This window comes from Antennarius striatus, chromosome 2 (assembly GCF_040054535.1).
Source record: "Antennarius striatus isolate MH-2024 chromosome 2, ASM4005453v1, whole genome shotgun sequence".
NCBI lineage: Eukaryota > Metazoa > Chordata > Actinopteri > Lophiiformes > Antennariidae > Antennarius > Antennarius striatus.
In genome coordinates, this window is record NC_090777.1 from 11386095 (window position 1) to 11401735 (window position 15641).

A 15641-nucleotide genomic window follows, 5' to 3' on the forward strand; every position below is an offset into this window, starting at 1 on the left:
GACATGATAGTGCGCTGATAAAGACATGATTATGACAGGAATGCTTCACTTGTAATTTTGAGGATGTTTCCACAGTGAATTTAGCCCTCATCTCTTCCTCTGTGCTGCTGTTGCGAACGAGTCAGTGGAGCAGGAATTGTAACATTTCAAATTTATTACAATCAATTCCAAACATTCAAAGCCAACTACAATAGCTCGCTTTATCATCTAATTCTGGTGATAGATTACACTAAACTAATGACTGATATATTGAAACAATAAGAATGCTTTGAGTTTGTAAAGCAAAACTCAAATAACATAATGACATAATTGTATAGAGCTACAAAAAATATTGATATATAGTATACGAATTTCAGATAAGCAACTACTAACTCAAATCTACCTGATCAAATCGCTCCTCCATCAGCTCACGGCAGTAGCGACTCTCCACCAGTGAACTCTTGGCAGGCACTGGGGCGGCTCCAAAGGTGAGGAAGCCCTGAGGCGTGCTGTAGCCCAGCAGGCCCAGGAGGGCATTGGACTGCTGCGGCTGCACAGACTGGAAGCTGGTGAAGGGTGTGATGTGGCGGGGCTTGGTTCCAAAGCCCATTAGCTCCTTGCAGTACTTATCATGGACCAGCTGTTGCTGTGTGATCTCCTCCATCTCTTCACGCATGCGCTGACAAAGACATGATCATGACAGGAATGATTCACTTGTACATGTGAGGATGTTTCCACACTAAGTTCAGCCCTCACCTCTCCCTCCATGCTGCTGATGCGAACCAGCTCATTAAGAATCAGAAGTGCTCCATGGACCCTGTCATCACGATTCATCCCCTTCTCCTTGGCCAGAGTCTCATCAAAGCCTTTCTCCGCCTCTTCAAAAGTTTGCTGTCAGAGATACAGGCATTCATGTTGTTTTAGGTTTTCTCCTGCAAAATGCAGTGTGTTCTGACAAAAATCATCAAGAGCGGAATGTCTTACTTTGTACCACTGTGGTTTCTGCATTTCCTTAGTCTCCCTCTGTGTGGTGAGGATGAGACAAGCCCTCAGTGCAGACACAGCGCCTTCTCGAATGGCTTGCTTGGGGTCCCATACCGCGTAAAAGATGTTGTCAAAGAAAGGCTGCACTTGCTGAAAGAAGAAGGTGGGGGCACTCACAGCTAGCTCCCTCAAAACCAACACCTGGAAAGAAGCAGAACATCCCATCAGAACTCTTCATTAAATGTCCCAAGTTTGGTTCGCTTCTTTGAAATGGAAACACATATCACTTCTGTAAATTCATTTGTAACCCAGGACTTACATTATTGTGTTCTATAAATGTTCTAAATGCTAATTTATTAAAATGTTTACTGGAAATATATTGCAATGCCGTATGATAAGATGAACTTCTTAACATATTCAGTACTTCAGTATTCAAGTCAGAAAACCTGTATCTGCTGCCACACATAATTATCCCCATCTTTGTGGGAATTATGAAATAAAACTGAAAGCTGGGAATATGAAGAAACTTTTACATTTAGCTTCAACGTGGTACGAGAGAAAGGCCTGTTTGACCATCAGTCAGGTTAATAAAAGGATAATAGAAAATCATTCTACAAAGACAAAAGTACTCTAGGAACACGTGATGACAATAAAACCATTAAGAGGTTTAATTTTAGCATATGTCACTTTAATGTTAGCATATGTGGCATAAATGTCTCCAAATTAGAGAATGATAGACACTGCAGTTTTATTCGGAATAATTTCTTCTGTTTGTGGACAATTTGTCGGCTTGTTTGGATTCTTGTTATCCGTGCTGCTCTGTGTTAAGTGAATATGGACTGAAGATGGACAGGACAGAGACACATGACTGAACGAGACATCATGACAGTTCATGAGTGTAAAGTTGAAGAAGGTGTTAATCAGATTAGCTGACATGAGCAAGGTTGTTTTCCTATATGTCCTGAATGTTGTCTTCAATACAATTTCAACTGATTTCACAGACATAACTACCAACAAAGCATCAGTCGTTTCCTGAAAATCATTATGGATCATCTGTGAAACCAACTCCACGTCACTGAAAATTGCCCAAGAGAGCAAATTCACGTTGAAAAAAGCCTTAACGTAATGTTTTCATCGTTACTATTCTACTGCTGGCTGCCATTAAATCTTAGAAAGCCACAAGGCTGAATGAATTTAAAGAATAACTACTTATTTTTCCTGCTTTAGAAACAAGTTATTTCCTCATCACGCTGTCCATGAAACCCTGTTTTATGTATAATGACATATAAACGTCTGTCTTAAACTTTCCAGTTCCCTCATCCCATCACACATAGACACCAAAAGATGTGAAGGTATTTTAACAATAAACAATACACACTGTGCTGTTTGCAGTTCACTTACAGCAGCGTGACGCCGGCCTTCGTTTCTGTCTGCTCCCAGCCACTCCAGGGCTCTCTTCACCTCAAACTCTACATACTCAGCAGTAAAGGTGTCCCCCGCCATAGAGAGATGTCCCATGGCTTTAGAGGCCATCTCCATGACTACGGGGTCACTGGAGGGGAGCAGGTTGCGGAGGTAGTTTGCAAAGCGGCTGATCCTGGTGGCATTGCCTCCCTCAACTCCGATCAGACTCACTGAAATAAATTATTAAGAGCGTATTGTTTCACATATACTCTGTGTAAACGACATATGTATATAAAGTATTTATAACTTACCAATAGCAAGGATCCCTCCTTTCTTCTCATTCACATCTGAGCTGGATACCAGCTCAAAAATGTGGTGGTTTAACTCATCATAGAACGTAGTAGCTTCATCTTGGCTTAGCTGTAGAAGGTACAAAATCAGTATGTTGGAAAAATAGAGTCCAGCAAAGTGAATGTGACTGGATTCCTCATGAACCCTACCTAATTTTTTTTTTAAAATACTGGTTGGACGTGGGTTCAGACCCTCTTCTTGGAGTGTAAACGTTTTGTTTTTTTTGCTACAGCTCTCCATTATACTGTACGTTCATGTGTTCTGTTGCAGTTACCTCTCTGAGCTCTGTAGTCACATAATGCTGTAGATCTTTGGCAGATTTTGCTCTGGTATCTTCATTTCGACTCTTCAACCCGCTGACAAACTGTTGCAGCACAGTGGCTGTGCCTGACATGATCACCATTTGGATGGCCTGATCTGTTTGAAGTGAATATAAATGGATACGTTTTCATTAACTCGTTCTTGTTTATACAAATACGACGCAGAAAATGCAATGTAACCATGTAATAATTAAACTTGGAATGAATCAATGTGATTGTTTACACGGGGCAATGTTGTTGTTAGCTGATGCTACAGCTAGCTACATGCCCAAGTCTGCTAATGTTAGTGAACCAAATCTCCCCACTGGCTGCTCACCAGCCCACCAAACTGACGAATGAAAGTAAGCAAGAAATAAATGCATCTTTCTGTCCAAAACAATAAAATGACAACAATATGTTGTACGTAAGGTAAGTAACCGTTACGGATAGTCCGACAATCTTACAATGTGTCGTGTTGGTATGTGCATTGCAAAAGCCAGCTAATGCTAAGGTTAAACTTGGATCGATTGGTGTGACACACCATTAGCGAGAAAACAAAGACGTTTTGTGTAACTTACGTGTTTATGTTAGTATATCGGCCACTTGGTTTCTCATCAGCTTTCGCGGAATATTTCTCATTGCACAAACACCGGGCTAGGATCGGTTACTGTTTGGTTAGCTACGGTACTGCTACGCTAAGCCGTCCCCCTCCGGCAGGACGCACACAGAGATCCTCACGGACGTCGGGTTGCGTCGACCAGGCTGCGCAGAGGTGAGCGCGCAGTTCACTCACAGCAGATTCACGGCGCCGTTGTCCGCGTGAACACGTTCGGGCCACCAAACCTAAAGCTCACAGAGTGCAACTTTAACCTCTGACACCAAGTTCTGCTTCATGATTTTGGGTAGAGTTTTAAGATCCTCACAGTACATCCTCACAAGATGTACTGTCACGGACAGTACATCTTGACTGTCTTTATTCCATGATTAAATTTCTGCCTGAAGGGGGGGACGTGGTTCCAGTAAACAGCCAACTCCTACTGATGAAAGGCAGTTACCTGTGTGTGGTGGCATGCAGCTCTACAGCACGTCTGACATTTACCACAGTGCAAAGCACCAATTAGACACACATCCTCTTATTTGTCAGTTGTAGGAAATTGGACCCTAAATGTCAAAAGTATTTTCAACATTAAACAGATCCATGATTAGTAACTACTTTGACATTTATACCATCTTTGGATTGGATTTGTCTGTTAGTGTAGTGTATGTCTTGTGGTATGTCCTGTGATGTCAGTGTTTCTTTTTCTCCTGGTGTTTATCCAGTATTATTTGTTATGTAATGCCTGAGCAGTGGATATATACAATTTCCTCTGGGATTAATAAAGTATCTATCTATCTATCTATCTATCTATCTATCTATCTATATATCTATCTATCTATCTATCTATCTATCTATCTATCTATCTATCTATCTATCTATCTATCTATCTATCTATCTATCTATCTATCTATCTATCTATCTATCTATCTGTCTATCTTGAGGTCATGATGTGAAATATGTTTCCTTAGGCAAGCACTTCATCCATTCTTTCACAGATTCCGGCACATAGTGTCTGGGAGACATTTCACTGGCCTATTGGCTTCTACCCGTCAGTCCTTTTTTTCCGGATGTTGTTGTTGATGTCTTAAATGTGATGAAGGTGTGAAGTTTGTTATAATAACATGTCCGGGGAAAAAATAAACTAACTAACTAAGTAAATAAGTAAATAAATAAATGAATAAATACATAAATAAATAGGGCTGATGTTGCCAATTGTGGAACATGTGGAGAACTGATCATCTTTTTTTTTGGTCTCCTGAGTCCTGGGCTGATGCATGTCTAAAGTTTTCTCCTAGGTATTCAGGCAGGACGTGTTAAGTATAACAACAAGGCATGTCACAAGACCATCTACACAGGTGCACAGGATAGACATATACATATTTTTAAAGGACATATTTTCATTCATTCATTCATTTATCGTCAACTGCTTCATCAATTGTGGTGGGTCCCGGGGAACTGGAGCCTATCCCAGCTGACTGAGGGCCTGAGGCGGGGGCAACCCCAGGCGGCATGCCAGTGCAATGCGGAAGGACATATTAGTCCTTTAAAAATTGTATCATCACATTGTCAAAAACATTTTTTTACACCATTTCATTGACACATTCATATATTGGCTGATTTGAAACGTCAGCCCATCAGGTAGTATTGTTACTATAAACGCGTGAATAATGTTAATCAAAGTCAACTACAGTGGTACCTCTACCTATGAAATTAATTGGTTCCGGAAGAAATTACGTAAGGAGAAAATTCGTAAGTAGAGACGCGTTTTGATGCAAATGCCTTCCAAGCCCCCCCAATATTCTGACATAAATGTTTTATGAAGCATAAAAATGCATCAAAACATGTAACAAATACATGTTAAAATTAGATTATTACACAATAAATGAGAGTTGTGCATAATGTAAAAAACAAAGAATAGAGTAAAGAATAAGAATGATGGTCATTTACTTTTTAACTGCTGTCCTCAGTTTTTGCCCTCTGGTTCATACGCTCCTATCTCACCATGCCGAACAACAGAGTGAACTCCAGTCCTCCTTTTGAACTTCTCCAACGCGATGCCTTAAACTTCCTTTTGTTTTAATAACGTGGCGATTGTAGATGCATTACAGACATATTCTTTGGCGAGATCAACCAAACGCATCCCTTTTTCATGCTTTTATATTATCTCTTGCTTTGTTTGTATGGACAAAAAAACTCTTTTCTTCGTCATTTATTTTCCTCTTTTCTCCGTCACTTTCTTGGGGTCCATAGCGAATACGTACTCAAAAAGTTAATAAAGTATATTTGCGCAAAACTATCGGAACACCTCACAGGACGAGAGCCGAATGACGAGGAAACTGCATAAACACCGATCTAGCTCCATACAGAGGTCCCTCTTACCCAATGGGATGCCAGGAAGATACTAGGTAATAGCCAATGGCAGAGCAGCTATGAGAATGTTGCGTTCAGGAGCCTGTGGGAACAGCAAGTATCAGCCGATATTGTATTTTTACCTTATGTAAGTAGAAATTCCTTTCGTAACTAGAGGAAATATTTTCCTGCTGAAAAATTTCGTAAGTAGAAAATTTTGTAAGTAGAGACATTCGTAAGTAGAGGTACCACTGTACTTAAAAACTGTTGTAAAAAGTTTACAGTCATGGACAAGCAGTGAGAAGTCTTGCTATAAAGAGGACTTCAATTCTAATCCATCCATCCGTCCATTTTCTTGTAGACGAGACAATTTCATTTCAGTCAATTAAATTCTGACCATGAATGTGTTCGCTAAATGCTGTATTTAAGGAAATCAAAGTCTTTGTCCCAGGATTTCAAATGAATTAATAATTAATTAATTCGCTTTTGAATGACAATTAGTGAAGCAAATTATGACCCCTTTTTTGTTATTCAAAAAGCGTAAGCTTATTATGGTTGCAAGAAATAGAGAACAGAATGTCATTTAATGATTAATTTAATAATTTAACTAACATGATTTGGTAATTAATATGCAAAGTTATGTAACCTGAATTATGCACCGATCAGGTTGATGCCTTAATCAGCACTCAGCAGTGTGCATGTCCAAATGTGTACATGAGTGTGGAACTCTGTGTGTGTGTGTGTGTGTGTGTGTGTGTGTGTGTGTGTGTGTGTGTGTGTTGTGGGTTTGCAGTGGGAGGAGAAGCAGAAGTACCCTAACAGCCTGACAGCACTTTACATGGAGAAAATGAGAGAGTGAGAGAGGTGGGGGGTTGAAATGTAGCAACATTGGGGAAGGGGAGAAGATCCCATTTTTTTTCCACTTGAGGGCCCCTCTCCCTCTCGCAGGCCTGGCTGAACAAGACATATTTCTCAGATGAGATATTAACTCCCTTACACGGCAGGGCTCACCTGCTTCTTAAACTTGAATTCTCACCAGGGAACAGATAGACAGAGGGTTTGCTTTAAGCAGATGAAACACACATGCAGTCACTTGACTTCAACACGCACATGAAGCCACTTGAGATCACAAATGCATGCTCAGTCGCAACCACAAAAGGCTCTTGTCCTAACAGGCAGTCGGCCTCCTCTGCTCAGGGACAGAAAACATGTTGGAAGTGCTTTCATCAATCGAGCCTCTCATTCCTGACATCACTCCTGTTTATTCTCTGCTTTGCCTCTTCACCTCTTCACTCAACTTTTAAAATATTTCTCCCTAGGTTGGAACTCTATCTCATATTGGAGGAGTGGGGAGTTGAGTCATCAACTAGCCACCCAATCCCTTAATCCTTCCCACCTTCACCCTTCCGGCACTCTGTCCTGCACATCAAGATTTACCTCCACCACCCCAATATTCTTCCCAACTACATTCTTTAAGGTTCTCAAAGGTTTTTTCAAGGAGGGATTTGGTGTGAGTCACAGATTCCTGGGTTAGCATTCATGAGGTAACATCTGCTTCCAGATGCGGAGGGCGGTTCTCCTCTCCTACCTGGCTCCAATCCAGCAATGTACTGTATTGTAGTTTGAATGTATGTATCCACCTGCACAGGCAAAAGACATGTGGATGGCTTCACTTTGTGATAGTGGGCCCACTGGTTCACCATTTATAATTCATAAAACTAGTTGCCTATTTCAGCATGAGGGAAACACTAGATTTAGTTCTAATTTAGCTAAGTAGGAATAATGGTCACAGACAACCATTAGCATAGTGCTGATGGCAAAAGATTAAAATCAGTCAAAGAGCGCATTTATAATTTTTGATGAAGAAAATGTCATGCTACATCTCGTGCAACATGCTACCAAAAAAAGGAGTGCTTACAAGCAACATTTCAGGTGTTATACCAGAAGTACTGGCTGAGCAATTTTAAAAATATGTTCATGCAAAGCAATGAATTTACATTGGGAGAAGTTGAAGTACAGCATACAACAGCTAATGGAGCTAATCAGAAAAGCTGATTGGAAAAATCCTTCAAAACTAATAGAAAAGAGACGTAATTCACATTTGTTTAAATGTAACTGATAATAAATAAATCATTAAATCCACAACTTTACTTGTAATACTTCAAGGAAAGTCAGATTTCCTTTTGTCCATGTCCATGACTCAGACAGCTGCTCTCTACAGACTTTTAGGAGTATTGCACCAGATGGCATGACTCGGTTTACTCGGTAGCCTAAGGAATACCTACAACTCCTCTAGACGTTTGTCTCTGAATAGAAATAGTCCCCATTTAATGACTAACTGACAGTGAAGGTATCTAAGCAATCCTTTAGGTTCATGACCTAAAATGTTGGCAGTTTCAGTGGGTTTTGGCCGACAATGACGTTAATAGACAATGTCATTTTAAGTGATGTTTTCAGGAAAAGTCTTGAAAATTACCCTGCCCCCCATTCACCCATACCCCCCAAATGATATCACCCATCATTCCTTCCTCAGTTCAAAAAGTTAAGAGAGGTATAGCACTTCCATTTATGCTCCTATTAAAGATAGTTTTGGTGGACATTGTTGATCATAGAAGAGGAGGAATGAAAAAAAAAAATCTGAAATCTGTGTCTAGATGTCAGGTAGCATCACAGATCCCGAGTTGATGGTCTACAGCATTGGGTTTTGAAGGGGCTTTTAATGCTGTGTAGCATGAACGCGGCATACAGAAAGAAAACATTTTTGGAATGAAGCTTAGGTCTCCCAAACTGGAATATGATGATGTTTACCATTCATCTACACAAAAATTTTGTCAATGACTCATGAAGCCCACTCAAACTATGATGCAGCACATTTTAGCTTCAGCACCATGCAGGTCATGCCACAACAGTCTGTACACAATGGGCTGTTTGTTTTGTTATAGAGAGATGACTAATCCGTGGATCTGTAGGATTCATAATTAATCAATGACAGATATAGTTTTATTGATACTGGTGAGTCTATGTCATCAATAACAGTACAATTAAGTGCTTGTCCTAATTAAATTGGCTGGTGACAATGTGGGAGGGACAATGGAGTATCCAATTAGCTAATGCAAGTGGGCAGTCAGTTTGGGTTGTACCATGACTGCAAAAAAGGAAGCTGCGATGACGCTGCATTTTCTTATCACATAGTCCGTATTTTGTCTTTGGCACAATGATCAAATCCCTTAAGGAGAGGACACACACATACACCAGCAGAGTTAAACTATAGATCATACCCCCTTCCCTCGGTCAGACATATACAGTAGATTAAACACTTACAAAAACCTAGGTCCAATCTCTGAATATAATGCTCTCCCCTGTAACTGAGCTCCTATCTATCAAAAGGTCATTAATAGAAGAGTGCACCACTGAAAACTTTTACCTTGAGCTCCACAGAGGCATCACTTATCATTTCTACAATTATCTACCTTGGTGGTGTCCAAACTATGGCCTGTGGGCCACATTTGGCCCACAGGCAATAGCTGTACTGTATGGACTATAATAAAATATGGCCCGTATGTGAAATTTGCAATTCATTAATTATGATTCTCAGTTTCACCACTAATGGAGCTACCTGTAGTCAATAAAAACTCATTAATACAGCAGCATTGTCACAGGGTGTGAACAGGACCCAGGTGCAGCACAAAGAGGCAAGACAGCAGTAAGTTCAACAAGGTTTATTTTCAGGCCGGGCGGAGTGGGAATCAAACCTGGGTCTCCCAGGCGGCAGGCAGGCAGGTAACCACTAGGCCAGCAGAGCACGCTAGAGACACAAAGGATCCCTCCAGAGAAAGGGAGCAGGCAGGAGACGAGGTCAAGGGACGGAAGGCTAGCCAATTTACCGGGGCTGGAACAGGAGGCAGAGTCGTGGGACAGGCGAGGGTCAGGTTTACCGGCACAGAGAGACGAGGCAGAATCCGTGGACGAAGGGCGGGTAGGTTGGCTGGGAGGCAGACGAGAGGCAGAGTCCAGAGACGAAACGGGTCGTGTTCGGGCAGGCAATCCGGAGTAGCACGCTGGAGAGTAAGACATGGGTCGATTACAATCTGGCTGAGTATGAGACGTGGGTTTAAATACCGTACTGATTGCAGATGGGCTGTAGTTGTGGGTGATCAGCGGGAGGTGTGGTCAGGCTGGGAGGTGGGACAGTGGAAACTGTGGAGCAGACTGCAGGAATGGAGTGATCATGACAGGACCCCCTCCTCAAGGGACGGCTCTTGACGTCCCAAAAATTAAGGTGGGGGATTAAGGTGGGGGAAAACAGGAAGGCGGGCTAGAATTCCTGGGACCCCGAGGACTCCATGCCCCCGGGGTCAAGCGCCTCCCCCTTGGATGCAGGCCTGTCCCCCTTGGACTCCTCTCGACGAGGCCGCCCATGGGTCCGAGGTGCTGGTTGCTCCAGGTGTTGGTGGTGGAAATCGCGCACCATCAGGGGGTCCACAATGTGGCGGCCCGGGACCCAAGAGCTCTCCTCCGGACCGTACCCCTCCCAGTCCACCAGGTACTGCAGTCCGCGACCCCGGTGGCGGGAACGAATGATGCGACGGACCGCGTAGACTGGTCCTCCTTCCACTTGGATGGCAGGAGGCAGAGGGGGATGAGCTGGGGACAGAGGGCTCTCATGCACAGGTTTGAGCCTTGATACATGGAAAGTGGGGTGAACCCGCATAGTGCGAGGTAGTAGTAATCTTACTGCTGTCAGGCTGATTATCTTAGAAACCGGAAATGGGCCCACAAACCTGGGGGCCAGCTTCTTGGACTCCACACGCAGGTGAAGGTCTCGGGTGGAGAGCCACACCCTCTGGCCCACCTGATATTCGGGTGCAGGAGTCCGGCGGTGGTTAGCAGCGGTGGCATAGCACTCCCCGGTGCGGAGTAGGGTGTCGCGGGCCCTGGACCACACCTGACGGCAGCGGCGGACGTGAGCAGAGGCAGAGGGGCAGGAGACCTCGGCGTCCAGGGCAGGAAACAGAGGCGGTTGGTTTGTGGGTGAAAGTTCTCCAGGAGTCTCTTGAGGACTGCCTTGACATGCTGAACATGCTCCTGGGTAGACTGGGAAAAAATCAAAATGTCGTCAAGGTAGACAAAAACAAATCTGTTAAGCATGTCCCGGAGTACATCGTTTACCAGCGTCTGGAATACGGCGGGGGCGTTCGTGAGCCCAAAAGGCATCACCAAATACTCATAATGTCCCACAGGAGTATTGAAGGCCGTTTTCCATTCGTCCCCCTCACGAATGCGGACCAGATGGTAGGCGTTGCGGAGGTCTAGCTTGGTGAATACCTGGGCCCCTTGCAGGAGTTCAAATGCAGAGGTCACTAGGGGCAATGGGTACCTGTTCTTTACCGTGATGTCGTTCAGACCCCGATAATCAATGCAGGGGCGCAGGGACTTGTCCTTCTTCCCCACGAAGAAGAACCCAGCCCCGGCTGGGGAGGAGGAAGGGCGGATGATCCCGGCAGCTGACGAGGCGTTGATGTACTCCTCCATGGCCTGTCGCTCTGGCTGAGAGAGGGAGTACAACCTTCCCTTGGGAGGGGAGGTGCCTGGGAGCAGATCGATGGCACAGTCGTACGGCCGGTGAGGAGGCAAGGACAACGCCTTGGCCTTGCTGAAGACCTGCCGGAAGTCGTGATATTCCGGGGTAACCCCGGTCAGGTCAGGAGGGTCGGTGGCGGGTGATAGGGACAACTGAGTTATCGTCGCTTGACGAAGGCAGGTGATGTGACAGGAAACCTGTCACAGGAAACCCCACTCCAGGATGGTTCCAGCCTCCCAATTGACGTGGGGGTTGTGACGCCGGAGCCACGGGAATCCCAGGACGAGAGGCAGAACAGAATGATCCAGGATGTGGAACTGAATGAGTTCATGGTGGTTGCCTGAAAGTAACATGGGAACTGGGGAGGTCTGGTGTCTGATGGTGCCCAGTTTGTGTCCATCCAAGGCTCGTGCAGGAACGGCCTGATGTAGAGGGACCCGTTTAAGCTTCAGTTGCCGAGCCAACTCTTCGCTGATAATGCAGGCCTGTGCACCAGCGTCTATCAGGGCAACTAAGGAGTAGGATCCCTCAGGCAGGAGAAGACTGACCTGGAGCAGCGGTTTCTGGTCGGGGGGTAGACTGTATCTTGGTTGAGCTCACCAGTATCTCCCCGATTACAGGTGAGCTTGGCCTTTTGCTGAACATGTGGCTACCATGTGGCCTCCCTCCCCACAATACAGACATAGCCTGGAGCGAAGACGACGTTGGCGTTCCTCTGGGGCGAGGGAGGTGCGACCCAACTCCATTGGCTCTTACTCCTCCGACGGTCGGTCTGTCAAGTGAGGTGAGCTGGGGGAGTTCCGGCCCAATGAAGCTGATGACTGATGTCGGACGGCCTCCTGGCGCCTCTCCCACCTCCGGACCTGGATGCGACGATCAACCCGGGTCGCCAGCTCAATGACCCCATCCAGTGAAGTAGGCACCTTGTGAGAAACCAGTTCATCCTTGATGTAACCCAGGAAAGGCACTCAATCCAGGCAGAGGTATCCAAGACGGGAGGAAAAAAGGCAAGGTCGAAAAACGAGCAAGAATCAAACACGATAACAATGACAAGAGCTATAGAACAAGGCTGGAACGTGAGCAAAGAACTACAACAAACTGGCAACGAGACAAGACACAAAGGGGAACTAATGGGGGTGATTAAACACAGGTGCGGGAGACACAATCAGGGATCAGGTGCACGCAGATGGGGAGGGAGGAGGGGAGACAGGAACCTGGAACAGAGACAGGGGTGAGTGTTCACAAAATAAAACAGGAAGACAAGACATGAAACATGGGGAAGCAAATAAAATACTTATACAGGATCATGACAGTACCCCCCCCCCTCCTCAAAGGCCGGCCCCTGAAAGCCCTGGCGCGTCAGGGTGGGCGGCATGAAAATCCCGGATGAGGGAGGGATCTACGACGAACCGGGACGGAATCCAGGAGCGCTCCTCAGGGCCATAGCCCTCCCAGTCGACCAGGTACTGGACCCCCGGCCCTGATGGTGAGCAGACAGGAGCCGCCGAACGGTGAACACCGGTTCGCCATCAATGAACTGGGAGGGCGGAAGGGGTCTGGCCGGAGGAACAAGAGGACTGGTTCTGACGGGCTTGACATGGCTGACATGAAACGTGGGGTGGACACGCACTGACATTGGGAGCTTCAGCTGAACTGTGACCGGATTAATGACTTTGGCGATGGGGAACAGACCGACAAACCTGGGAGCAAGCTTCTTGGACTCCACCCGAAGTAGTAAGTTCTTGGTAGATAACCAATCCTTCTGGCCGCGTCTGTAACGTGGGGCGGTTGACCTCTTACGGTCTGTAGCTTCCTTATTAGATGATGGACTGCTGTTGGAGATTCTGGCGAGCCCACTCCCAGGTTTTCCTACAGCGCCTCACCATGGCCAATGCAGAGAGCACCAAAGACTCCGAGTCAACGGAGGGGAACAGATATGGTTGATGACCATGAACAATATGGAATGGAGACAAACCAGTGGAAGCAGACGGAAGAGTATTGTGAGCAAACTCGACCCAAACGAGTTTCTGTGACCAGGTGTCGGGGTTCTGGGAAGCGTAGGCTGGTCTCCAGTTCCTAGTGTGTATGTGCAAATGTGTATACAGTACATACAGACGCTGCCATCCATCCCTCCATTTTCTTCCGCTTTGTCCACCGCAGTGGGTCACGGGGAGCTGGAGCTTATCCCAGCTGGCGTAGGGCATGAGGCGGGGGACACTCCGGGCATGACGCCAGTGTGCCTTGGAGCCACACACAAACAACCATGTACACACACACTCACTCCTACGGGCAATTTGGGACCGGCCAATTAACCTGAAGGGCATGTTTTGGAGGTGGGAGGAAGCCGGAGAACCCGGAGAGAACCCACGCAAGCATGGGGAGAACATGCAAACTCTGCACAGTGCGGGACTTGAACACAGACCCACCGTGTTGTGCGGCGACAGCGCTACCCACTGCGCCATTGTGCCACCCTACAGACACTGCACAGCTGTTAATTTTTCTCGACAAAAACTTTGGAGCATTGGAGAGTAGCCCTTTGATCCCAGGAGTCTAAAGGGCACAACTGGTGCAGACATTTTTAAAGCTTTTAACGCTTTATCGGATGCAATCGACAAGATGAAACTTAAATGGGACATGCTGTTGTCCAAATTCCTTAATGTCTTTTCAGAGGCCAAATATTCTTTGAAAAAGTGGAAATGTGTGTCTGTGATGACGTTTATTATGACATAATTCAGTCAGTGCTTCTCTAACTTCTCTGTCATTGACAAAGAAATCGAGCTGTTCTCATCTCATTTCCTTATGGATATAAAAGAAATAGAAGAGAATTTGCAATTAGAACTTAATGGGATGCAATTTGGTGATTCTTTCAATGCAAAACAGCATCTCTCCCTTCCCGACTTCTACTGGAGCTTGGATAATGATAGGTTTCTTCTGATGTGTCGCGACACACAATTACGAGTCTGTTCAACTCAGCATACATGTGAACAAACATTTTCTCTGTTAACTCTGAAGAAAAGCAGATCTCATGAACCAAAATGACTGACAGCCATGTCTGTGATGTCTTTTGCATCTCAACAACCAAACTGATTCCAGACCTACCAGCCATTCTTCAGCCCAAAGTGCAACGCTTTTTCCATCATATGTGTCAAAAACATATTAGTCATTCATATGTTGAAAAGCCCAAACACTGAGTAATTTAATTCAAAGTTGATTTTCTAAAAATTTGGTTTGAGATGGTGCTGTTTTTGCAACAAAAAAAATGTTAGAAACTGTTAAGTGCTAACTCTAATAGTGACCCAGCCTTTTGTAAATTTTTCTGTACATGGCCCTCAGTGGACATTTTGGACACCCCTGATCTACCTACAGCTCATACTGCCAAAGTGGGTTCAACATGTTAAATACAGAATATGTCATTGTGGATTTAACATTTAAGTGGTTTATTGTAAAAGGGAGCCGTCAGTTTCACATCCTAATGAATCCTGTTATAACAGAAGTAGCCAGCAGGTACAGAATACAAAATCTGCTCAACAGTAGCCTGTGACTAAAGCATCTGGGATCAGACAGGTTTTCGTCCTGCCGTTCATCTGCAGTGTCATGGCAGGTATTCACAGTGGATTAATTTCCTAATGGACTCCAGTGAGTGCCTGCCAAAGAGCAACAAGAAACAAAGGAATAGCTTCCATTAGAAAAAATGGCTGTCTGTGAATTGTGGCCACTTGACATAAAGCACTAGGAGCTGGGCAAGAGAGGGAGCAGATTGATGGAGAGCATCTTGAACAGACTTATACTGTAGTAATGAAAACTAACTCACTGTCACTCACAGAAGGTCTGTCTTCAGCCTGACCAGTGAGCAGTTTATAGCTGGGTTTATTTATGTATTTATCATATATTTTTAATATCTGTCTGCACTTATGCTTCTGGTTTATGCCCACAAAGGAATAAGTCAAACCAAAGAGTCCAAAGAACCAAACAGAGAGTGGTAGGGTAGACCCCAAACAATGACTCAGCAACAACCAGTGGACCCAATCAACTCTGAAAACTGTGTACTGCTAGAAGATGGTGTGTTGGACCAGCATCATGCAGGAAGAATCCAACT

General features: G+C 44.9%; 1 protein-coding gene across 2 annotated transcripts in view; it reads right to left on the bottom strand.

Moving 5' to 3' along the window:
- The window catches only part of mtor (mechanistic target of rapamycin kinase), an 81163-nt gene extending 77428 nt beyond the window's left edge, over window positions 1-3735 (bottom strand). For both annotated transcript variants that reach the window (XR_011037383.1, XM_068328056.1), the window contains exons 1-7: window positions 3596-3735; window positions 2993-3135; window positions 2679-2787; window positions 2365-2597; window positions 964-1164; window positions 736-870; window positions 383-658 (exon numbers count right to left, since the gene is read on the bottom strand). Coding sequence is in view for 1 of the 2 variants with exons in the window: in XM_068328056.1 (XP_068184157.1) it covers window positions 383-658; window positions 736-870; window positions 964-1164; window positions 2365-2597; window positions 2679-2787; window positions 2993-3121 (1083 nt within the window). In the remaining variant the exon portion in view is untranslated. The remainder of the gene's footprint in view (window positions 1-382; window positions 659-735; window positions 871-963; window positions 1165-2364; window positions 2598-2678; window positions 2788-2992; window positions 3136-3595) is intronic.
- Between the last annotated feature and the right edge of the window lie 11906 nt (window positions 3736-15641).